The following is a 25,619-nucleotide window of genomic DNA, read 5'->3' on the forward strand; positions in this document are numbered from 1 at the left end:
TACCTGCCACCCACACAGACCTGTGATCAGAGTGGGGCCAACCCCAGCCTCATTAAAGTCACCATTGGGCTGGAGAAATGGCTCAACAGGTAAAAGTCTTGCTGCTAAGTGGGATAACCTGAGTTTGATTCCCGGGACCCACAGGGTGGATGGAGAGAACCGACTCCTGCAGGTTGTCCTGTCTGACCACACACTAACTAACAACAAAAATAAATAAAAGTGTAATAAAAAAATTAAATGGTAAGGGCAGACTGTCGCTTCCTTTCCTCGGGCCCAGAAGGAAGGCTCAACTCTAGTATTTCCCACGGTGACCAGAGGGACTAGAGAAGAGAGTCTGGGCCTGCGCAGACTTGTCGGCGCGGTGGGCGTGACCCACAGGCCCCGCCCCCGGGCCCGCCCCCCGCCCAGATCCGCATGCGCACTGACTTGAGGGCGGGGTCTGCACATTGACATCCGGGAGTCTGGGTGGCTGTGGCTGTTTTGTTTTCTTGCAGAACTGGAGTGAAGTGAGGCTGCCGAACGCGCCGACTCCCGGCTCCAGGCTTGGACGTGAGTGCGGACGGGAGGGCGGGGCAGCGAGCCGCACCGGGCTCGAACCCGCGGTGGTGCGGGCCGCGCCCCAGCTCTTGGACGCCGCCCCCGGGGTTGAGTCGAGCGCCCGGCCGGGCTGCTTCCTGTCGCCGGGTGTCGCCCCAGAACTGCGGAACTGGGCGTGCGGACCCCGCGACCCAGCAGCGCGGCCGGCCCAGAGTCTGCAGGGCGGGTCCGCCTTCGAGGGGCCAAGTAATCGTGCGCGAAAAACGGACTCGGGTGGAGCCCTTGGGGTGAACCGACAGTTAACACGTAGTGGGTTGCTTTTCTTTCCAAACATTAGATAAAAAAAAAATGAGTATTTTCAGATCCGAACTCATCACAAAGGCGTATCAGTTTTTATTAGCTTGTTTAGAGGAGGCTAAAGCTGAAATCGCGCTCTTTGGGGAGTTGTGTGGGAATCGGGGTGCTTGTTCATTCACTGTGAGAGAGTTGTGTATGATTGAGGTTTCCCCATTATCCTGCGAAGTAAAGGTCACGTGATGTTCCCCGGGCCGGGTCTGCACAGTTGAGCTCGAAGGAGGTTTTTATGTAACTTGTTAACACAATTTCGGTTAGCTGTGGTAATTTGACAGCACGTTCTTATTTTTAGTCTGAATTAATTTCAGGTCTGCGCTTTTGTGGGGGATGCTGAAACATGACTAGAAGCAGAGTTAGAGATACTAAATGAAATGAGTGCCCTTCACATAGAGGAGTGGAAAAGAAAGGAGGTAGTGATAAAACCCGGAGTCCTTATTTTCTTTCTTTCTTTCTTTTTTTTTTAGAGACAGGGTTTCTCTGTGTAGCTTTGGAGCCTATCCTGGCACTCGCTCTGGAGACCAGGCTGGTCTCGAACTCACAGAGAACCACCTGCCTCTGCCTCCTGAGTGCTGGGATTAAAGGTGTGAGCCATCACTGCCCCGCATTATTTTCCTTTCTTAATCTGGGCAGGAAAAAACACACATTTATGATAAAATGTGCAAATTCCTAAGGGAAATATTTTTCATCCAAGTACATGTTTTAAAACTTAGAACCAAAGTTTATCGGGTCCTCATTCAGCAAAACCAAATAATAACCTTAGTTTGGAACTAACACTGTAGAAAACAGCCCTGGAGGACTAAGCATCATTGCGATTGCTTACTTAAAGGACTGCTTGAATTAATTTAATAATGGAATTGGAATAATAGAATATGATAACTTTGAGGAGGAGCTCAGTACATTTTGTTAAGGTTGGGGTAATCACGTTCATTCATATTATGTAAATATGCTAAAAGCATCCTATTTTGTTTTCCTGGTTTTTGACTTTTGTTGATTTTTTTTTTTTTTTTTTTTTTGAGACAGACTGACCTGAAACTCATTGGCTGGCCTCTACCTGAGTGCAATCGTCTTCTGTCTTGCTTCAGTCTGCCAAATACTAGGATTACAGGCATATGCCACCACATCACTCCCAGCTGAACACTGTGTTTTAAATTAAAAGTATTTATGTGCTGAGTGAATCAAAATTTTGTTTTCCAGAGTTAGAATTTGGCAGTTTATCAAAAGTTCCATAGAGCCTGGCTTGATCCTCACATTTATAATCCTAGCATAATATAATCCTAGGGAGGTTGAGGCAGGAGAATTACCTGGAGTGTGAGAGCTGCCTGGGAAAGACCCTGCATCAAACACACACACATAAACACACACCCTGCCAAAAGAAAAACCTAGGATCAGGGGACAGGCTGAGGACTTCATTTATTTGTAGAGTGCTTCCCCAACATGTATAAAGCCCTAGGTTTAATCCAAAAACTACACCAGATATTCTGAAGAAATATGTAGAGTAGAATAAAAATAGTTTGTAACTTGTATTAGATTGCAAATGGGCATTATTGTGCAGGAACAGCCCCAGGTTTGAAGCAAATAAACAGAAGGACTTGACGTGGCTGTGTTGATCTTGTTTTAGTGACCTGAAAAGATGTCTGGATTTCTAGAAGGCGCAAGATGCTCAGAATGCATGGACTGGGGAGAGAAGAGGAACACGGTTGCCTCCATCGCTGCGGGCATTCTAGTGAGTGTCCCGAGGCTTTCACCATTCTTGTGTTGATGGGACAGTATAGACCTGGTGGAATGTGTGTGTTGGCTTTAGTCCCAGCACTCAGGAGGCAGAGGAAGGTGGGTCTCTGTGAGTTTGAGGCCAGCCTGGTCTACAGAGCGAAGTCAAGGACAGGCTGCAAACAATACAGAGAAACCCTGTCTCCAAAAACCAAAAACAAACAACCTTTAAATCAGCAGAGGATAGTGGTACCCAAGGTTCCTCTGGGTTCCCAGTGAGAATGGGAAAGAGGCTCGTTTCAAACCTTTCTAAACTATTGGTCAGGATTTAGTTAATAGCATCTTGTACATGTGATATTAAGGATAGAAGCTAGGGCCTTGGGCACACCAGACAATGTCCAACTAGCAAGCTACGTTCACAGCACTCTCTCTCTCTTTTAAGATATATTTATTTATTTATTATGTATGCAGTGTTCTGCCTGCATGTATGCCTGCACACCAGAAGAGGGCACCAGATCTAATTATAGATGACTGTGAGCCACCATGTGGTTGCTGGGAATTGAACTCAGGACCTCTGGAAGAGCAACCTGTGCTTTTAACCTTTGAGTCATCTCTGCAGCCCCAACCATAGAACTCTTAATGTCATCCTATAGAGTTCTATTCAATTGTTTTAGGATTTTTTTTGGGGGGGGTTGGTTTGGTTTGGTTTTTCAAGACAGGGTTTCTCTGTGTAACAGCCCTGGCTGTCCTGGAACTCACTCTGTAGACCAGGCTGTCCTTGAACTCACAGAGATCCACCAAGTCCTATCACTGCTGCTTAGGAGAGCTTTTTTTGTTTTGTTTTGTTTTTGTTTTTTGTAGAATTTTATTGTTTTATATATTCTCATTTCATAATAACCAGAAAAAATTAGTTTGATAATATATAATCTTGTGTTCAAATTGAATTTAAAAATCATATCAGAAACCACCAAAGACCACATTGTAGTCATCAAAAACAATAAGAGAATTGCAAACCTGTTGTTTCATGATACCAAGATGTAGCTAAGAGTCTTCCAGTGATAACTGTTCTTCCCATGAACCTCCTTTTTTGGCAGGGAGGGATGTATTGCTGTATAGCCCTCACTTTTGGTCCTGCCTCAGCCTGCCTGGAGTGGTTTTGTGCTACCATACCTCCACATTATCTGTCTGGAGGTAGGCACGTTGTAGACCTGCATCGGGCATTTCTTCTGTCAGCTGGGATTACACTGAAGTCCTCTGAGCATTGCAGTTTATAGGCTTGAACAATCCCACCCGACTTCGCTTTCCTCCTTGTCCAGGACATATTGTAACTTACAGGTCACAAAATCGGCCTACAGATTTGTAAAGTCTGTGCTACCAGAAGCAGAAGCAGGTTCAGGGTACCTGATATTTAATCAGCTGGTGAGCAGCCTACAGATTGCAAGTGTGAAACTGCTGGAATGGTTGATGAAATATGGAAACTCATTTGAAGGGGTTTCTTGGTTCCAATACCCCGTAGCAACCCATGTGTTGTTGCTATTGTGTCTCCTGATGTGGCCTTATTTTGTCTGTCTGTCTTTAGTTTTTCACAGGATGGTGGATCATCATAGATGCAGCTGTCATTTATCCCAGCATGGAGGAATTCAACCACTCATACCATGCTTGTGGCGTCATAGCGACCATAGCCTTCCTCATGTAAGTGTGGTGTTACCTAGAGTGCCACAAACTAAATGATCCCAGACACAACTTAAAATTCTAGTGGGTAAGAAGGACAGCTGGGCACGGTGGCACACTACTAAAACCTACAATCCCAGCACTCAGGAAACAGAGACAGGAGGATTGCTGCAAGTTTCAGAACAGCCTGGTGTATGCTTGAAGTTCCATACCAGCCAAGGCCCTGATCTCAACAAACAAGACAAGGGTCTAGAGGGATGGGACCGATGTGCACAGAGCTGGCCAGCTTCAGTGCTCACCTGACAGCAGAGCTCCAGGCACTTGTCTTTGGTTCAGCTAGTGCACAGCACTCTGCCCCCCACCCTTTTTTTTTTTTTTTTTTTTTTTGGTTTTTCGAGACAGGGTTTCTCTGTGTAGCTTTGGAGCCTGTCCTGGCACTCGCTCTGGAGACCAGGCTGTCCTCAAACTCAGAGATCCGCCTGCCTCTGCCTCCTGAGTGCTGGGATTAAGGGTGTCAAGTTTAATCTCTGACGGTTATGTATATGGATGTGTGCATGTGAGTGCGGACCCCCGTAGAGCTGCAGTTACAGATGCCTGGTGAGCTAGGATGCACATGCTCTTAACTGCCAAGCCGGCACTCAGTTTTTCACAGGCATTTGAGTCACCCGAAAAATCTGTTATTACTAGGTTCGGTGGTTCCATGCCATAGATTCTGCCTCAGTATGTTTAGGGTGAGGCCAGAAGCTTTCAAACAACACCATTTCTCCCAGTCTAGACCACAACTGTTGGCTCCAGGAAATGTCTCACTTGAAGGGACTTCCTTAAATGACTTGAGTCATGTGGACCCATGACTCAAGACACAGGAGGCCTCACCTTGAATTTGGACAACCCTAGCTTATTGCGTTTATTAATTTGATGTTATAGATGATGGCTTCTCCTTGGAGGGAAAGCCCCTGACTTCTTGATTTTCTTCCTCCCACAGGATTAACGCAGTGTCGAATGGACAAGTGCGAGGTGACAGCTACAGTGAAGGCTGTCTGGGCCAGACAGGTAAAATAGGCACCGGCATCTTACTATGAACCTTTCTTCCTTGAAGTGAGAAGGGTGCTTGTCAAGCTGCTTGGGTGCTGGTCTAGGATGGGATGCTGGATTCCAAAACATAGGTCACAGCAGGCTGTGAGTGCAAAAACCCACCAAGCTTGCATGTGTGACCTCAGCAGTAGTAAGTAGCCTTAAGTGTCTCCAGGCTGCAGCAGAGAGAGGAGTTGGCAATATTTGCAGAGTCTGAAGCACAGTAAACTACCTTTATTTGGTTGTATTAGCACTTTCTGTTTGTTTTTCTGGTCTCACTATGTAACCACGGCTGGCCTGGAACTATAGGTTTGCATCACTATGCCTGGCTTGCATTAGCATTTTGAAATAGTTTGTAATCTTAGACCACTTTTTTTTTAATGTATGTGGATGCTTTGCCTATGTGTTTGTTTGTCTGTTTACCACATGTACGCCTGATGACTACAGAGGCCAGAAGAGAGTGTTGGATCTCCATGTGGGTGCTGGGAACCAAACCTAGGTCCGCCAGAAGAGCAGCAGTGTTTTTATATGCTGTGCCTTTTCTGAGCCCTGCATCTAGCTATTTAAGAAGGTGCAAGGAATGCTATTGGGTCATCAGACTTGAATAACAAGCTCATTACCCACTGAGCCATCTCATTGACCCCTGGCTTTGAGACAGGATCTTGGGTTTCTTAGGTTAGCTTCCAACTCTTTGCAACCAAGGATGGCCTTGAACTTCTGATCCTCCTGTCTCAACCCCTCAAGTGTGTGGATCACAGGCGTGTACCCATTGTGGGTTTAGTTTTTATATTGGTTTATTTCTTTTTGTTGTTGTTTTGAGACATGATTTCTCTGTGTAGCCCTGACTCTCCTGGAACTCACTCTGTAGACCAGGCTGGCCTTAAATTTGGAGATCCACCTACCTCTGACTCCCAAGTGCTAGGATTAAAGGCGTGTACCACCACCACCAGGCATATATCTGTTTATTTCTGTTGTGTATATATGTGTTATATCATGTTTCTGAGAATGTGTATGCTACATATAATTTTTTTTTTTCTGAAACAGAGTCTCTGTAACATTTGCTGGTCTACACCACACCTCACTGTATAGTTCAGGCTAGCATTCCCTCTACCTCAACCACCCGTATCTGGTGGGGAGGAATGGGTGTGGTGCACACATGCCATAATGCATGTATGGAGGTTAGAGGACAGCTTGTTAGAGTCAGTTCTCTCTTGTTACCATTTGGATTGCAGGGAGCAGGCTGAGGTATCGGGCTTGGCAACATGTGCCTTACCTGAGTGTCCCACCCACCACCACCACCACCACCAGCCCTGTAGTTTTTGAGGCAGGGTCTTATGTAACATAGGCTAGCCTTGTTACATCAGACCCTCCTGCTTCTAATTGTTGGGATCACAGGCATTCACACACATTCAGCCTGGACTTTGGTTGTCTTTGTAAAGTGGGCAACTGTCTGCTGAGCAGCTGTGGTAACCTGGTGTCTTTGCAGGCGCTCGTATCTGGCTCTTCATCGGTTTCATGTTGGCCTTCGGATCCCTGATTGCATCCATGTGGATTCTCTTTGGAGGTTATGTTGCTAAGGGTAAGGAAATGCTGGCTGCATTTTAATCTCATGCTGGGATTTTACATCAAAACTGTCTACTTGGCTGGATGATGGTGGCTGGCGCACACCTTTAATCCCAGCACTTGGGAAGCAGAAGCAGGCAGATCTCTATGAGTTCTAGGCCAGTCTGGTCTACAGAGTGAGTTCCAGGACAAAGGCTCCAAAGCTACACAGAGAAACCCTGTCTTGAAAAAACGAGTAAAAATTACTTTAGGATAACCTTTTTTAAAATAATATTTTATATGTAGATGAACCAACTATTGCAATGTATTTTCCCTGGAGACGACATCTCCTCCCATCAGTAGATAGCTTTGCATGTTTTTTTTTTTTCTTCCAACATGGTGCTTTGAAGGAATGGGATACAACTCCATGCCCTGCTGTCGACTCTAGAGCACAATCTTCAGTCCTGTGACCCAAGAGGAGCAGCTTAAAAAGAGAGGGTCTGTCTTGGCTCAGGCCAGAGCATACAGGTCAGGGGCATCCAGCTCCATGGCTCTGGTGTTGATATAGCAGGAAGGGATGGCTCAGTGTACCAGAGATGCTCACCATGCAGCAGCCAGGAAACAGAGAACCAACAAGAATGAACCAGGACCATGATAGACCTTCAAATTCAAAGCATGTCCCCTGTGACCTACCTCTTCCAGGGAGGGCCTTCCTGCTCAGTCCCACCACTCCCACTGGTCTCAAGAGTTTGTATCCATAGTTGAATTTGCTTATTGATTAGGTCAGTGCACTGGTGATCTATCATCAGGGTGTTCGTGGATACGCTCCAGGCAAGTTGTCATTGACTAGCTGTTACATCTCTGAAGAGCTCTGACAGCCCATTAAGGTGCTGAGGATTGAGCCCACAGCCTTTGCAGGCAAGCGCTGTCCTTCTCAGCTAACCTGTAGCCTTTGCAGGCAAGCACTGTCCTACTGAGCTAATCTACAGCCCTTGATTTTTTGGTTTTGTTTATTTTTACTTTGGTGAAACAGACTCTAGTTGTATAGCCTTGGCCTTAGATTCCCATCAAACCTCTTGCCTCACTCAGACTCCCGAATTCTGGGATTATAGGTGTTCAACATCACACCTGTGTAGCCTACAGTGGTCTGGAATTAGTGATTCCCCTTCTTCTCCATCTACCAAATGCTGAAGTTACATGTGTTTACCACATTGTCACATTTAATCAACATTTACTCAGTTATGCCTCCTTGGTAATTCGGTGTTAATCTCCTTTTATATAGGAAAAGTAATTAACAGTTGTGTGTGCTATTAAGGCCAGAGCTGGGTCTCTGGCTGAAATTCCACTTAAAGGACCCTGGAGAAATAGGAAACATATTTAATAGTCCAGAGAAAATAGACCATAGCTACCATAGTAAAAACATAGTGCCTGGCAAAGCTTAGCCCAGCCTAGTCTTATTTGGTTGATTGTTGTTTTTTTGGTTTTGGTTTTGGTTTTTGGTTTTTCGAGACAGGGTTTCTCTGTGTAGCTTTGGAGCCTATCCTGGCACTCGCTCTTGTAGACTAGGCTGGCCTCGAACTCACAGAGATCCACCTGCCTCTGCCTCCAAGTGCTGGTATTAAAGGCGTGCGCCACCAACGCCCGGCCTGGTTGATTGTTTTGTTACTGTTGTTGTTATGAGACACACTCTCGTTATGTAGCCCTGGCAGTGTTTATTAATGTGGAGTAATAGAGACCTAGACAAAACTTCAGGCTATTTTGGGATAAGAAAGAGCTGACAGTCGTCTGTGCCTCTGGGCTCTGAGCTGTCATTCAGTGAGTGCTCTAACAGCCTGGGGGCAGAGATGCTGAGATCTCTTCTCAGGGTTCCTGCAGGGCTACAGTGTCTTCCTCCTCTCAGCTAAGGCTGCTGAGTCCTTCCAGATGTGTAGCCTGTCAAAGAACGTGCCTTTCTCTCACTCTGAGTGTCTAGTCTGGGGTGTAGTGCATCCTAACCCTACCCACCTCACAGCCACCTCTTGGCATCTCCGAGGCTGTCACCCTCTTCAGCCCACCACAATCTCTTCCTGAAAGGACTTCCTAGCAGTTTCATGCCTCTCCCTTTGTCTGCAGTGGGGTCCTGTTAAGACAGGCTGACTCATGTCACAGCCCCCTGTCATGATTGCCTGGTCCCTCAGGGCTGTCCCTTACCTCCCTGTTCTCTCTTCTCTTATTGAGCAGCCATTCCTTTGGTGTGCCTCAGGGCCTTTGTCCTCTGCAGTTCTGCTTGTCCCCTGTCCTCGCTCTGGTGTCTGTTCTGGGGTCTTCCTGGCCTCTGGGTCTAATGTCTCCATGTGCCCCACTCCCTCTTATGGGCTGTTCTGTCTTCTCTGGTTGTCCAAAGGGTGGGTGGTTTGGCTCTCTGAAGGCCAAATAATCGTCAGTTCTGTTTTTTGGGGTCCTCAGCATGTTTCAGTGTCCTTCATATATAATGTGCCCTCAGGAAGTAGTATTACCTGAACAGAGGGAGCTGACGTCAGCTAAGCCAGTGCTGCCTGCCATGTGTTATGTCATTTCATTTACCAGCACCACTGCCAGAACTGGCAGTTACTCCAGGCAAGAAAGCTGGTGTTGAAAAAAAGAAAAAAGAAAAAAAGAAAGCTGGTGTTTACCCGTCTACCTGGACCTAACTGTTCAGAGATTGTAAACCTCTAAGTGTTACAATTTTTGTTTTTTACAGAAAAGCCCATAGTATATCCTGGAATTGCTGTATTTTTCCAGAATGCCTTCATCTTTTTTGGGTAAGTTCTAATTTTCATTCTTGATGGCACGTGCGTCCGTGTGTGTGTGTGTGTGTGTGTGTGTGTGTGTGTGTGTGTGTGTGTGTATGTGTATGTATGTGTATCTATGTATGTATTCTTTAAAGGAAGGAATATCCCTTCCCCTGTCTGTCTCTCTCTGTCTCTCTGTGTCTCTGTCTCTCTGTTTTTGAGACAGGGTTTCTCTGTGTAGCTTTAAGCTTTAGAGCCTGTCCTGGCACTTGCTGTGTAGACCAGGCTGGTCTCCAACTCACAGAGATCCACCTGCCTCTGCTTCTCAAGTACTGGGATTAAAGGTGTGCGCCACCAACGCCTAGCCTGACTCATTTTCAAATGAATTCAGAAACTGACAGCAAAGCATAGTGGTCTGTGCTTATAATCTTAGCATTGGGAGGTGGAGACAGGGTTGCCATGAGTTCAAGGATAGTGTGGTTTGTATAGTAGACTACACCATAAGACCCCCATCTCATAAAAACAAAACACTGAACTCATTCAAGGAGCATGAGTTATGGTTTTCAGGCCTCCTTGATGTTTCTTATGTGTGTCATCAGATGTGAGCAGGTTGAGGACAAAGACTGTATGCCTTATTTGTCTGTTTGGGCCTGGCACACCAAGGCAGCCCCCCATGAAGGTGTCTGGATGGGGCTCACCCTAGGCCTTGTGTTACATCCCTTGCTCACCCCCAAAAAGTCTCATTGAATCAAGTAGGTAATGATCACTACCAAACACTGGCTGCTGGCTTTTCAGAAGCCTTAGCAGTAAGAGCTCAGGTCTGGGGACAATGACAGTAAGTAGCAGTCTGGCATTATGAAGAATTCATGTCTCTAGGACAGTCAGCATGTGTGGATCTCAGATGCTTCTGCTTTGTGATATTTCTCTGTCATATGCTTCCTACCCTTCTAAAAGTTTCCAGTCCAGTCATGTTGTGCTTCTTGCTTTGTCCACAGAGGGCTGGTGTTTAAGTTTGGTCGCACAGAGGACTTATGGCAATGAAGACACCGCCTCTACAGCACAGTCGCCCTGCATGGGATTTTTTTTTTTCACTGCTCACTGAGTCTTTTGTAATGCTGTTTTCTAAACTTATTTCTGAGTATAATCTCAGCTTAAACTTGTATAATGCTAGAATCATGAGAACTCCTATGTAAACTGCAACAGACTAGTGTGGCATGCCCCTGTTCAGCTTTTGCAGTGGGAAAGGAAACTGTTGACATGAGTAACTTTGTCAGCTTCTATCATGGTCTAAAGGGTTGATTATGGAGAAATGGTGGAGTCCTCGGGGTGAGGATTTGTTCTGGGATCCTAAGTGTTTAACAAGCGCGGCCTCTTCTGTGTCCGATGTGGACTAATATATAAACATTTTCTTGTTATTAAAAACTATTCAGTGATCAGTGTGCTTTTTCATTATACTGTGTATACGGCTTGTGTGGTCCTACCAGGAAATTGTGTAGCTTCCTTTTTATGTAAATGGCCTAAGATAACCTGTGAAAATGGTTCCCTTCTCTCGAACTGGAAGACCCTTCAAAGCGTGTAAGTCAAGAGCTTCAAATATCTGTTCACACTAGGAATTACCCGTGCTGCCCAGAACATTGAGTGTATGAAAGATGGCACTTTAGAGAAGGAATGTGTGCCATTCCTGCAGTAAAATGGAAGAAGCCGTAGGAGTGCCCAGGCCAAACAGTCAGTGGCTAAGACTCTTCGGTACATACTTAAAAAACAGAAGACTATACCTTTAATCCAGCACTCGGGAGGCAGAGGTAGGCGGATCTCTGTGAGTTTGAGGCCAGCCTGGTTTCCAGATCAAGTGCCAGGATAGGCTCCAAAGCTACACAGAGAAACCCTGTCTTGGAAAAACAAAAACAAAAACAAAACAAAACAAAAAAACAGAAGACTGCAGAACTGAAGGGTTTGGACAGATTATTTAGCCATTGGAGATTTCCAGGAGGACTGAGCACCCAAGATACACGGACTTACATGGTTAACCAGCATCCCAGCTCCACAACCAATGGAGATGCTCCTTGCTGAGAAAGACAAAACTCCCTGGAGCCAGCAGAGTAGTCTGCACAGACCATGACAGCCCAAAAGAAACTGAAGAAGTTCCACAGGAAATAAGCACAAGTAAAAGAGAGACACTGGCAATCATTTCAGTAAGCAGTGCTTCACTCAGGGTCTCCCAGAGAGAGTGAGAGTACACTAGAGAAGCCCAGAGCACCGCCAGGCTCCCATTCCTGCTGAGGACATCTCCATCGCACTGCTAATTCAGAGTAAGAGCATATGACCAGCTGTGACACAGGGTCCTGGACGATACAGATGCAAAGAAAGGGCACAGACTTGACAGTCTCTTAGGTGACAATCGAGTTGTTTTGTTTTTGACTTCCAGACAGGGTTTCTCTGCATAGCCTTAGCTGTCCTTGGCTCTCCTAGAACACTCTCTGTAGACCAGGCTGACCTCAAACACACAGAGATTTGCCTGCCTCTGCCTCCTGAGTGCCGGGATTAAAGGCATGCGCCACCACTGCCTGGCAACAATTTGTTTTGATAATCGGCTTGAAATCTGTCTCATTTTACCTCTCAACAGATAATCTAAATTCAGCACACACCCCAGGGTTGGTTAGCGTTACACAGACCAACTGTCAGGGACTCTAATTGTTTGTCCCCCATTGGAACAATTGGCCTCCCCCCAACACACAACACAACCCCTCATACCACCCCCACCCCCCAGCTCCCACCTCACATAATATAGTACAAATTCTTCAGAGCAGAGCTTGAAGTCTTGGCCTTCACTGGGCTGCTGCAGTTGCCCACTGGGAGCCATGATTCTGTCATAGATGGCTTAGGTGTGTGTGGTCTTCCACACCCACTGGCTGTGGGTTTGAGTGATGTTGGCTTGTCAAGACACGAAGGACTGCCTGGCTGCTGTCCTCCGTGGCATCCCAAACTCACAGGTGATGGATTTGAGTCCGCCTCTTAGGAACTTGAGAGCGTGCACCCTCGCCCCATAACCAGCCCCTCTCTCTCCCCACAGCACAGTCTGGGGGATCCAAAGCCTGTGTGCTGCCAGGAGTTAACTACCTGGGTAGTGGCGTTACTAAGTGTGAGAAGAATGAAACTCGACAGACTTGGAACAGAGGCTTTAATGAGCTGCCTGCGGCAAACAGTATTGATGGTATCTGTCATGAAACCAAACATATTTCAACTTAAATCACCACTTGGAAGACTTTCTTGTAACACATACGTTACAAACACACATGGAGCTCAGGAGAGAGCATCTCCACAACCAGCCTCGTTCTCAGGTGGTTTTGCTTAAAACCCAGCAGCCAAGTGAGGGAACTGTGAAGGCAAAGCACACATTTTATTTTATTTCATTGGTTTTTGAAGACAGTTTCTGTGTAGCTCTGGCTGTTCTGGAACTCACTCTGTAGAGTAGGCTGGGATCCAGCTGTCACTTTCAAAATCTTAGGTTAGGAGAGATCTTAGTTCTACATTTCTATTTCTCCATTTTTCGTTGGTTTGGTTTTTGGTGTGTGTTTGTATGCTTAAATTACTTTTTTTTTTTTTTTTTTTTTGGTTTTTTTCCGAGACAGGGTTTCTCTGTGGCTTTGGAGGTTGTCCTGAAACTAGCTCTTGTAGACCAGGCTGGTCTTGAACTCACAGAGATCCACCTGCCTCTGCCTCCTGAGTGCTGGGACTAAAGGCGTATGCTACCACTGACTGGCTTAAATTACTTTTAATTCTTTAAAAAAAAAAATCTTTAGCCTGTCAGTGGTGGTGCACACCTTTAATCCCAACACTCGGGAGGCAGAGGCAGAAGGCTCTATGAGTTGAGGCCAGCCTTGTCTACAGGGTTTTTCTGTGTAACTGCTCTGGCTGGCCTGGAACTTCCAATTACCACCACCTCAAGGCATAAGCTCAGTGCAGTTTGCAGTCACACTGAGGACAAGATCGCCCTTTCTTGGTAGAGACTTGGCTGTTTTGCTTTTCTGATCTTCAGTTTTAACCCCAATATCTGTCACTGTTTTTTTTTATTTTTGGGTTTTTTTTTATTCATGCAACATTTGGCACCCAACTTTTGGGGTGCACATTCATGAAAAAGCCACTTGCCTGTGGCTTTGCAGCCACCAGCACAGGCTAGAGCTGCACACAGGACTCACGCTGGAGTCTGCCCAACAGGCTAGGTTTTCTTTTGTTTTTTCCCCAACTCGCTGAGCGAGTTTGGAATTTTCCTGTTGTAGCCTCTCTAAAACAATCTCCAATGGGCCTCCATTTTCTTATGTTTAAGCTTGAGGCACTTGAAGAGGACACCCATGAGTTGTCCTCTGTTCTCCTTGAACACACATACATATACACAATAAATTTATCATGTTAATAACTTAAAAATCTTACCTCCCAGAAAGCCTGATCATCAAAGTACTTGGATGTGTGGGGAGCTCTCCACACTTTGGCAGTTAGGAGCCAACCTTAAACAAATGGTAGTTAAATGTTAAAGTATGCAGAGTTCATTTGTTACCTCAAGATCACTGAAATAAACTGGGTGGTGGCGCACGCCTTTAATCCCAGCACTCGGGAGGCAGAGGCAGGCGGATCTCTGTGAGTTTGAGGCCAGCCTGATCTACAGAGTGAGTTCCAGGACAGCCTCCAAAGCTACACAGAGAAAAGCTGGAGCTGAGGGGTGAATTCTGGAGAAAGGGACCAGGCATACACATGTGTAGCATGTTGCCCTCTAGTGGACTAAAGCCTAGTACTGCACTGACCTGTTAGGAGTCCAGATGCCATTCCCATTGCCAGAACAAAGCTGAGAGCCCCAAAGTCATTGATCATCTGGTTGGTCAGGCTGTAGGCATGGGGACAAACAAGACAGATTACATTAGTGGTGACATGGCCAAGTAGGACTGTGATGAAAGCAAATGGCCTTTTCTCAGCTGCCATGTCCCTGCTACCTCCTCCTCCTTCTTCTTTCTTTTTTTTTTTCTTTTTTGGTTTTTCAAAACAGGGTTTCTCTGTGGCTTTGGAGGCTGTCCTGGCACTCACTCTGTAGACCAGGCTGGCCTCGAACTCACAGAGATCCACCTGCCTCTGCCTCCCGAATGCTGGGATCAAAGGCGTGAGCCACCAACGCCCGGCTACTGCTACTTTCTTGTAGAGTTTCGCAGATGTAGTTGGGACAGAAGGAGAGGCTCCACAGACCTCTCTGGCACATCAAAGTCTCCATACTCCGTGGGCCAGCCCAAGCCTGGCCGACACTGGCTCTTCAGTGTAATCATACAGTCAGAGGTGTTGAACAACCCAGCTTCCCCCCCTTCGGATGGGATTAATCCACGCTGGCCCCCAACAGGGTATGTGACAGACTCTCCCTCTACCAAATAGAAGATGACTTTGAGCTCTCTGTTCTCCTGCCTCCATCTTCCAAGTTCTGGGATCGAAGATGTGTGCCACCACACCCAGTTTTGTGCCAGAGGATGGGACACACACTACCGGCTGAGCCGCACCCCTCTCCTAACCGAGCCTCTTTGGGCTCTGCTCCTCCTCCTGGATTCAACAGTCCACAGACAAGCACAAACACAAGAACACAGAAGGTGGGGCCGCAGCTGCTGGAGCATCACCCTTGCCTGCCTACTTCGTCTTGTAATAAAACGGCACTCCTTGCTTGGCTTTCTCTCTGAACTCTAAGACAACTACAAGAAGCTGTAAATACAGTTTTCACTTCTCTGCCCTTCAAAGCCTTCACTACTCCCCCCACAATGGCCTCAATGCCACTCTTGACTCCATAGTAAAACTTAACACTTTGACCTCAACCACCATGGCTGTCGAAAGTGTCTCGGTGGGCTCGAACCCTATTGGCCTGCTGTGTAGACTTGTGGGGCCTCCAAACGGTGTGCCTGTGTGCCTGTGCCTTGGGCTTAAGTTGCCCCCTTTTTGAGAAGAAGTGGCCTGGAGAGCTGGTAGCTCCATACAAAGTATAAGTTAGGAACATTTCTGAAGCCAGATGTGGTGGCTCACACCTGTAATACCAGACTGAGGCATGAGTGTGTTTCAGGCCACTCTGAGCTACAGTGTAAGAGTCTGTCTAAAAACAAAAATTTCCAAGACAGAATTTCTCTGTGTAACTGCTCTGACTGTCCTGGAATTCACTCTGTAGACCAGGCTAGCCTGTAACTCACAGAGATTTACCTGTCTCTGCCTCCTGAATGGTGGGATTAAAGGCATGCACCACCATGCTCAACTTATTCTATCTAAATTTAATAATTGAAAACAAGGGCTGGAGAGATGGCTCAGAGGTTAAGAGCACTGGCTGCTCTTCCAGAGGTCCTGAGTTCAATTCCTAGCAACCACATGGCAGCTCACAACCATCTGTAATGAGATCTATTGCCCTCTTCTGGCCTGCAGGCATACATGCAGGCAGAACAATGTGTACATAACAAAAGGTTTTCTGAATTCGTTGGCTCTGGGTACATTTCCTCCCAAGTTGGATGCAGGTTAAGGAACAAGGCCAAGGTACCCACTTGAATATACTGTTCTTGTTCTTCCCATGCATCAGAATGTAGGTGAGTGCTCCAAGCAGACCTGGCAAGCCGAAGGTATAGTGGATGCCGCCGGGGTTCTGGATCTGCAGAATGTGGTTCAAACATACCTATTGACAAAATAGTGTTATAAGTAGATCTATAAGCAAGACCCATAGTCCCTCCCACCAGGGCCACTAAAGGGAGTAGACAGGGAGGCTCACTAAAGGATGCTTTATAGGTACATTCACATCCCCCCAGGAAACATTTAAAATGCCAAGGAGAGGCCTAGAGAGATGCTTCAGCAGTTAGGAGCACTGGCTGCTCTTTTGTAAGTCCTTCAGAACTTCAGGGTCAGTTCTGAGCACCCTCATGGTGGCTTCCCACGATCTGTCATTCCTGTTGTAGACGATCTGGCCTCGCCATTCTGTATGCGGTCCACAGATGTATATTCAGGCAAAACCCTCATAGGAATAAAAAATAAATAAAACCTTGATTTCAAAATCTCAGAAAGCACCGGGCAGTGGTGGTGCACACCTTTAATCCAGCACTCGGAGGCAGAGGCAGGTGGATCTCTGTGAGTTCGAGACCAGCCTGGTCTACAAGAGCGAGTTCTAGAACGGCCTCCAAAAACACAAGGAAACCCTATCTGGAAACATGCCCCCCACCAAAAAAAAAAAAAAATCTCAGAAAGGTCGAGGATATAGACTGATGGGAGAGTGCTTGCCTAGAGGATGCAAGGGTCTGGTTTCCATTCCCCAGCATGCACACACACACACACACACACACACACACACACACACACTCACACACACACACACACTCACACACACACACTCACAGACACACACACACTCACTCACACACACACACACACACACTCACAGACACACACACTCACACACGCACACACACTCACACACACTCACACCCTCACACACACACTCACACACTCACAGACACACACACACTCACTCACACACACACACACACACACACACACACTCTCACACACTCACACATACACTCACTCTCACACGTAGAGAATTTAGTGGCCGGGGCTATGGGATGAGGACTGGGATTCTGCAATTCTGACAAACTTCCCAGTGATGTCACAACTGGAATGTGGCATGGCTCCCACAAGCTGAAGGGGTAGAACACCTGCCTCCTCCCACCCCAAGATGGTCCTGCTCTAGGAAACTGTAGAACTTTTTAGGGTGAGACAGCTGCTGGAAGTAAGTTCCTGGGGATGGGGCCTTATGGTTTACAAACCAGCGCCATTCCCCAGCTCTCAGCTTCGTGGTCCACCACAGTGTGACCAAACAGCTGCTATGAACTCCTGCTGCCAGAGAGTTGCTGGCAGCCATGCTTTCCCACCATGATGGATGGTGTCCCTGCAAACCATAAGCCAAAATAAATCCTTCCCTCTTAAGTTGCTTCTTGGGGGTATTTGATCACAGTGCCAAGGAAAGCAGCCCGCACAGTCACTGAAAGGTTCAGGCATTATGCTGGCCTGCCCCTGTTACCTGGTGGAATCCACTCAGGCAATACCCTGGTCAGCCCAAGGTTCCATGGGAAAGAAGTCTGCACGCAGGTGCAGAGGACCCCTTTAAAAGATAGGCCCCTGCACCTTTATGCTCTCTCTCTCTCTCTCTCTCCCCCTCTCTCCCCTGTCTCTCTCTCTTTATGTGTGCTCTCCCGTCTCTGTTTCCCCGCACTGTCTCTCTATGGCGACCGGCCATGGCGGTCAGCCATTACCCTGTTCCTCTTCTTAGTCTCCCCATTCTGCCGGGCCTTATAATAAACTTATAGTCAATATGCCTGTCTCAGCAATTTCTCTTTTCTTCTTTTTAAACAAAACAATAACATTTTGGCATTGTTTTGTTTAAAAAGAAGAAAAGAGAAATTGCTGAAACATGAGACTTAAGACTATAAGTTTATTATAAGGCCCGGTAGAATGGGGAGACTAAGAAGAGGAACAGGGGTAAATAGCTGACCGCCATGGCCGGTCGCCATAGAGAGACAGAGCAGGGAAACAGAGAGACAGGAGACAGAGAGAGAGAGAGAGACAGGGGTAGAGAGAGAGAGCGTAAAGGGGCAGGGGCCTATCTTTTAAAGGGGTCCTCTGCACCTGTGTGCAGACTTCTTTCCCATGGAACCTTGGGCTGACCAGGGTATTGCCTGAGTGGATTCCACCAGGTAACAGGGGCAGGCCAGCATAATGCCTGAACCTTTCAGTCACCATTGCTGACAGTTTCCTGGTCACATTCTAAGAAGGGCCTGACACAGATTCCATTCCCATTTGAGGCTGATAACTCTATGTTGGCACTGGGGACCATGCTCTGTGCTGTAGAGTGTTGGGCAACATCCTTAGCTTCTAACTTCTACAGTCCAGCACCAACCAAGCAAGAACATCTCTAATCATTGCACATAAAATAATCTTAAACAAAAAAGTCAGGGGAACCAAGGCACCAAGACAAGACATCAAGAGACTTGATGGGTGTGATGGGTGATATCTTGTTTGTACTCTAACAAATAAAGCTTGCCTGAAGATCAGAGGGTGGAGCTAGCCACTAGTTAACCATAGAGGTCTGGAGGTCTGTACAGACAGACAGGAAGCGATATGGCTGAGCAGGGAGAGGAATATAAGGTGAGAGGAGACAGGAACTCACCTCTTTTTGGCCTGGAGATTTTGTAAGAACTCTAGTGGCTGGCTGCCCTGCTTCTCTGATCTTTCAACTTTCAGCTCCTAATTTCTGATTCCAGATTTTTATTATTAAGACCAATTAGAACTCATGCTGCATCTGGTGTCCAATTTTTGGGGCATGAATTCATGAAAAAGCAAAGCTGCTTGTCTGTAGCTTTGTGGCCACCAGCGCAGGTCAGAGCTGCACGCAGGGCTCCTGCTGGAGTCACTGCCTTGCGGATTAGATTCTCCTCTCTGGTTCTTGGGCTTCTTTTCTCCCGGTGGGTTGTGGGCTTTCCCTGGAGGAGGTTCTCCAACTGCTGCCAAACTAAGCTGCCGTGGTACCCACTCGGGCTTCTACCGTGAGTTTCACGTCTCACTGTCATCTGAATCATCACCCGCAGATTGGGTGAGACAGTTGGGAATTCTTTATTTATTATGTACACAGTCTTCTGCGTGCAGGCCAGTAGAGGGCACCAGATCTCATTCAAGGTGGCTCTGAGTCACCATGTGGTTGCTGGGAATTGAACTCAGGACCTCTGGAAGAACAGTCAGTGCTCTTAACCTCTGAGCCATCTCTCCAGCCCTGATAGTTGGGAATTCTTAAAGGGAGGAATTAGCTAAAAGAGTTTTTTCCCATATTAAAAAATGGGGAACATGGGGCTGGAGAAATGACCATTGAGCAATGAAGTAGGGCTAGAGGCACAGCAGTCTCCAAGACCAGATTCTTGGAGAGGGAGATTATGCCGACGCACAAAGACAGTCTATATATGATGACCACACTTTGGCTCTATGCTGTGCAGCAGCTTTGAATGCTTGGAACAGAACTGAAGAAGTTGGAAAGAGAACTGAGTCATTTACTAATATTATACAGCCCCACCCCACCAAAAAAAAAACCTTCACTGATTTCTTATAAAGATTGACTTCAGCCAGGTGTTGGTGTCACACGCCTTTAATCCTAGCACTCTGGAGGTAGAGGCAGGCAATCTCTGTGATTCCCAGCCCAGCCTGGTCTACAAGAGCTAGTTCCAGGACAGGCTCCAAAGCCACAGGGAAACCCTGTCTCAAAAAACCAAAAAGAAAAAAGATTGACTATAGCTGTAAATAGAATGATACCAGACTCAAAACCTAGACAAATAATAATTGAATCTTGGGCTTTTAAAAATGCTAGTGCACAATGCAAAGGGGTAATTAGGCCTTTAAAGCCAAGATCAGTACCCATAGAGGAGTGGATCCAAGATACAGTCAATATTGAATCTCATAAGAATGATGATGCTTGGATAGGAAAGATGATTCCCAGCGGCTTGAAGAAAAATCAAAATGTCAGCTTTTGTTAATTGTGGTAAATAAGGTCACTTGAAAAGGGATTGTAGGCAGGGTGTTCCTAGAAACAAAGTTTTTTCTAAGAGTAATCCAAACAGAACATCCCTCCCTTCTAGAGTATGCAGAAGGTTTGGCAAACCTGACATTGGACCAATGACTGTAGATCACAAAGGACAGATAAGGTAACCCTTTGCCCTTGGGAAATCCCTTGGGGGGTCTTCTTACAGGTCCCTGAATCAAATTTGGTTTAGTCATTCCCTGTCACCATGGGAGAAACTCCTTCCCAGAACAATTAAAGAACCTAATGCCTATTGTAAATAACCATACTGCTGGATGATAGAGTAGCTATAGAAGATAAGACAAAAAATTCAAGAGAAATGATAAAGCAAATATTATAAAGATTAGATTTGAATAAGAGAGGTCTCTTATTAGAAGAGATGATAGTTCATCAAACAGCATGACCATTCAATCTGAACTAAATTATATGACTAGCAAATGCTTTAGTTTATTCAGGTATAACTTGCCAAAAGGGAACTTCCCCAAAGTTAGGGATAGGGATTTTGCTTTTGTCTTTCCAGGAGAATGAAGGCATCCAACTAGGGAATCTGAAGACCACTGAACACATGAGACATCTGAAGAAAAAGGATGAATCATACAGAGAAAATTTCCCAAGAAAAAGAATAAATTGGCCTATTGGTATATCATATCTCCAACAGGATAAAATTTCATAAATCTTCCCAAATGTTTGTTTCTGCTGTTCTCTACAGACACATAATGCAAATGGTTTCTTGTCCTCCCAGTTCAATTAAAAATTAAAGCTGGCTTTGGAGTTGGAGTGTGACTCTCTCCTAATCTAAATCCAAGTATGCTTGTTAAAGGAAAATCCAAAGTCTATCATGTCAGGAGAGCCACCTGATATGGGACAGAAGAAAACACAAAATTAAGGGACTATTTATTCTATTGTTTCTAATCTCATGATTCTTTGGCTTCATTTTGACTCCTTAAAGCTTCTCTTTGCCAGGCAGTAGTTGCACATACCTTTAATCCCAGCACTTGGGAGGCAGAGGCAGGTGGATCTCTGTGAGTTCAAGGCCAGCCTGGTCTAAAAAGCAAGTTTCTGGACAGCTAGGACTGTTACACAGAGAAACCCTGTCTCAAAAAACCAAAGAGAGGAAAAGAACCCTTTTCTTAAGATATAAATATTATTTCAAAATTAATAAGATATATATATATATATATATATTTAAACTTTTCATCATGATATTAATGGTCATATAGAGTACTAGCTAATTCTAGAAAAAGACTTCATCTAGATTCCTGTACATGATTTCAGGTTTGAGTATCTATCAGGTACCTAGGAATGAAGTTTTTGTACTCTGAATGTACATAACAAATTATGATCCTTTAACCTCTTAGAGATCTGCTGCATATGACATTTAAAATGTTTAAGTTTTCTGCAATGAACCATGAGTACTCCTAACAATGACCTTTGAAATTTCCAAAAGGAGGAAGGGGCCCCACAACGATGATTCTACCAGGACTATGATAACACTCTAAGCTGACAAACACCACCCAAAGATCAGCTTTGGACTACAAACTGCTCAGGACAATTTCAAGGTGGCTATCTGAGATGGTCCAGCCTCACAGACTACCTTAGCCTGGACTTGAGGTAAGCCTGCACTTGTCCATTACACAGAGACTGGGCAACAACTGATAGAGTTAGCTCTCCCAGGACTTGATAATTATCCCTATTTTTTCAGGGTCCCCTAAAGATACCATCACCCCCCAGACAATAAGAAGTAATTTTAAGAACACAATGCCCAAATTCCTAAGAAATGTGTTATGGATATTTGTCATTGTTTAGGGAAGGTTGGTTACAAGTTTTATTAGTAATGGTCAGGAAAAAGCTGAACAAAGGATTAGATTCATAGTTTTGGTTTTGAAAAGAAAAAAGGGAGGTATAGAAATAGGATAAAAGGGTAGATTAATGAATCTACTTTTAAACCAAAAAAGTAACTTCTATTTTTAAATATTTTACATTGGCTTGGATTTTTGTACATTGATATAAACTTAAGGTTATATTTGTTAGAACATACTGTACATATATTTCTACATTTATTCAAGGTGTTGTACCTATACAGCTTACTTAACAATGTAATGTAAATTTCTAGACCTTGAAATTTATTATTATAAACTACTTAGAATAATAAAAGATGCAAGTAGATAGTCACCTGTTACAATTGAACTTTTTGGTATGTTTTCAAGGTCAAACAGACTTATATATTTTAGATAGGTAGTGTTCAGAGTTCCACAAATATAGCATTTAAGATGTTTTATTAACATAAGTTTCTTTTTTATGACAATGAGACATGTCTCCTCCTGGAAGCATCTCTACTTCAGAGGAGATGATGGGCATCAAAGAAACTCCACATGGAGTTTACTTTCTTTGTGGCAAAAGTAAACTACTGGGTAAGAAAGCGACTGCCAAACTTTGCCAAGACAAGGCGGGACAGTCCTTCAGAATATCCTGCTTCACAGAAAAGCCTGTCAGATATTCTAGGCCTGTAGATGGACGCCCCAGCATCACCTCGGGTGACTATCCAGGCAGCCAGCTAATTCTGTCATTTCTCACATCTTTTGGAAGTAGCTTGCTTGCATTTCCTGCTTACTCAGATAATATTTCCTGTAACGACAACTCTTTCCACTAGCTACCTGAGTTCCGCCACCACACTAGGGCCCCAAAACAACACACGGAGTCTTATGTTAGTTACAATGCTGTTGGCCAATGACTAGGATTTCTCATTTGCCAGCTCTGTCCTGCCATAACCATTAATCTATATAATTTATAAAGACTTATCTTACCAAGGACGCTGGCGGCATGCGTCCTCTCTTGCCAGGATCACATAGCAACTCGCTCTCCTACTACATTTCCCAGAATCCTCCTCAACTCCTAGTCCCGCCTAACTTGCTCTCCTATTAGCCAACAGTGCTTTATCAACCAATAAGACAAACATACACACAGAAGGCCTTCCCCATCAATTTCCTTCTCAGGTCTCTGAGGGAGTTGAAGACTAGATAGTTACAGTTTTCCTTGTTAACAAGTTCAGAAAAGAAACTCACAAAGAGATATAAAGAGTATAAGGCTGAGAGACATAAAAGGATTGTTTTGAATTGGTAATACAAGTTAGGATAGAAAGTGAATTAGGTACAAGACTTTGGACTCACCAAGATAGGATAGATAATGGAGTATTTTCTCTGAATTTGTCAAATGCAAATGGACTAGACATTGTTCATGTAATTACTGCCTTATAATAATAGCATATCGTTATTGTGCTTATCATATACAGTTTTTCTATGGTAGGGTAACCTTCACTTTTTATTTACACACAAGAGGGAAATGTGTGATTTTTGTTTGTATTCTGACGAATAAAGCTTGCCTGAAGATCACAGCTACGAGTTAACCATAGAGGTCTGGAGGTCTGTACGGAGAGAAGGCAGGAAGTGACAAGGCAGGGCATACACAGGATCTCAGCCCTTTTGTTCTGAGGATTCAGAGAGGTAAGAGGTGACTTGTGACTGCTCTGCTTCTTTGGTCTTTCAGCGTTGACCCCGATATCTGCCTCTAGGTTTTTATTGTTAAGACCAATGAGGATCATGCTCCAGTGGTCATGGTGTCTCTTCACAGCAATAGAAACCCTAAGACAGGAGCTGTCCAGTTCCTTACCGGCAGACACTTGGCTCCCCCAATGGAGATCAACCCAGCTGTGAGGCCCAGCACCATGGCAACCCAAGGAGAAGTAATCAGGAAACATGGGGTGCCCACAGCCACGCCTCCTGCCAGCACTGCATTGTGGAGGTGAACCTGCAAAGAAACACCTTGTGGGTGGGTGAAGTAAGACTCAGGGAGGGTTCGCTCTTGCCCACAGCCTTTCAGCACATTGGCCATGAGCAGCCTCCTAATGGCCTTCCTGGCTCACAGGTCCTGACGCCATCCTTTCCTGTCCATCGGCACCAGGTGACATTCATCCACAGGTTCCTTCAAGCTCAGGGAGTAGCCCTTCTGACTGGGCATCCTGGCCACCCCTTACTAACACACCCTTGAGCACTTATAGAGTTTGAGCTGTAATGCCAACACTCATGAGGCTAGGACAGGGCTATCTTGAGGTCTAGGCCAAGGGGTAAGATCCTATCTTTTTTTTTAACTTTAAAAACTTTAACTTTAAAAATAACTTTGCTTTTATATTTCTGAATGAGTGTTTTACTGCATACATGTCTGCAGTTTATGCCTGGTGCCAGTGGAGTCCAGAAGAGGGATCAGATCCTCTGGTAACGTAGTGACAATTGTAACGTAGACAATTGTAAGCCACCATATCAGTGCTTGGAACCAAACCCAGATCCTCTGGTAAAGGAGCCAGTGTTCCTAACTTCTGAGCCATCTCCCCAGCCCCCAAGACCCTGTCTTTATTTTTTAAATTTTATTTTTTGATTGATTTCTTTTTGGTTTTCCAAGCAAGGTTTCTCTGTGTAGCCTTGGCTGTTCTGGAATTCACTCTGTAAACCAGGGTGGCCTCAAACTCAGAGATCCGCTTGCCTCTGCCTCTCGAGTGCTGGGATTAAAAGTTGTGGCTCTTAATTTCTTTTTTTTTTTTCTTTTTTTTTCTTTTTTTTCTTCTTTAATTAAGTGTATGTGCTAGGGGAGGGAATTGTGCCTGTGGGTGCAGTGCATGCAGAGACCAGAAGAGGGCACTAGAAGGCCTAGGGCTGGAGTTTTAGGCATTTGTGAGCCACCCAGGTCCTAAGAGCAGTGCATGCTCTTGACCACTGAGCCATCTCTCCAGCCCTAGAAGTTTTCTTTTCATTTATTTAGTGTAGGTGTGAGTGTGAACATGCATTCATCCGAGACAACTTTTGGGCGTCTGTTCTTTCCTCCCACCATACGGGACCTGGGGATCATGTTGGGTGGTCAGGCTTGACAGCAAGCTCAGTTAGCCACCGAGACACCGCCAGGCTTCCTTCTGGAGTTCCTGTAGGCACTGAGTCAGACCTGAGGCCAGGGTCTGGCACAGATCTCAGAAGTCACTGTCACGTGTTCATTAATACAAGCTACTTGCTGCTTAGGCCCCTATATGACCACACTCGGCTCCAATATGCTGTCCCTGGCTCCCGGGTCAGACCTCCACTCTGCCCTCCCTCCCACTAGACCCAGAGAAGCCTGCCTTCTCTGACACCTGCTTCTTTGTCTTCCTAAGCAACTCTACCTTATTTATTCCTAGACTTCCTGTCACCACCAAGTTTACTTTTGTGCACACCAACCTCCCCTAGTGATTAACTTGTGCGGGGAGTCTGTCACCTGTGGCCAGGCTCCCCCAAACCCACCCCACAACACTCTACCCCATCTGTCAGCTCTTTCTGAGCCTGGCTTTTGTCTTTCTCTCA

The 25,619-nt window shown here is 45.5% G+C and overlaps 2 protein-coding genes across 3 annotated transcripts in view; one reads left to right on the forward strand and one right to left on the reverse strand.

The window, feature by feature from the left end:
- Positions 1-409: 409 nt before the first annotated feature.
- Tmem50a (transmembrane protein 50A) lies at positions 410-11,068 on the forward strand. Of its 2 annotated transcripts, none has more exons than XM_027399663.2 (7): positions 410-549; positions 2,510-2,614; positions 4,178-4,290; positions 5,252-5,319; positions 6,827-6,919; positions 9,602-9,662; positions 10,628-11,068. In XM_027399663.2, the coding sequence occupies exons 2-7, from the start codon at positions 2,522-2,524 to the stop codon at positions 10,671-10,673; spliced, it is 474 nt and encodes a 157-aa protein (XP_027255464.1). In that variant the 5' UTR covers positions 410-549; positions 2,510-2,521; the 3' UTR covers positions 10,674-11,068. The 2 variants fall into 2 exon arrangements, with proteins under 2 accessions (XP_027255464.1, XP_027255465.1); XM_027399664.2 differs by lacking the exon at positions 410-549 and adding an exon at positions 673-846.
- Positions 11,069-12,894: 1,826 nt separating this feature from the next.
- Positions 12,895-25,619, reverse strand: part of LOC100762369 (blood group Rh(D) polypeptide) — a 38,688-nt gene continuing 25,963 nt past the window's right edge. The window contains exons 6-10 of the mRNA XM_027399661.2: positions 23,908-24,045; positions 16,178-16,305; positions 14,429-14,508; positions 14,061-14,134; positions 12,895-13,007 (exon numbers count right to left, since the gene is read on the reverse strand). Coding sequence (XP_027255462.1) covers positions 12,981-13,007; positions 14,061-14,134; positions 14,429-14,508; positions 16,178-16,305; positions 23,908-24,045 — 447 coding nt within the window. The 3' untranslated portion in view covers positions 12,895-12,980. The remainder of the gene's footprint in view (positions 13,008-14,060; positions 14,135-14,428; positions 14,509-16,177; positions 16,306-23,907; positions 24,046-25,619) is intronic.

This window comes from Cricetulus griseus, chromosome 2 (assembly GCF_003668045.3).
Source record: "Cricetulus griseus strain 17A/GY chromosome 2, alternate assembly CriGri-PICRH-1.0, whole genome shotgun sequence".
In the NCBI taxonomy this organism is placed as follows: Eukaryota; Metazoa; Chordata; class Mammalia; order Rodentia; family Cricetidae; genus Cricetulus; species Cricetulus griseus.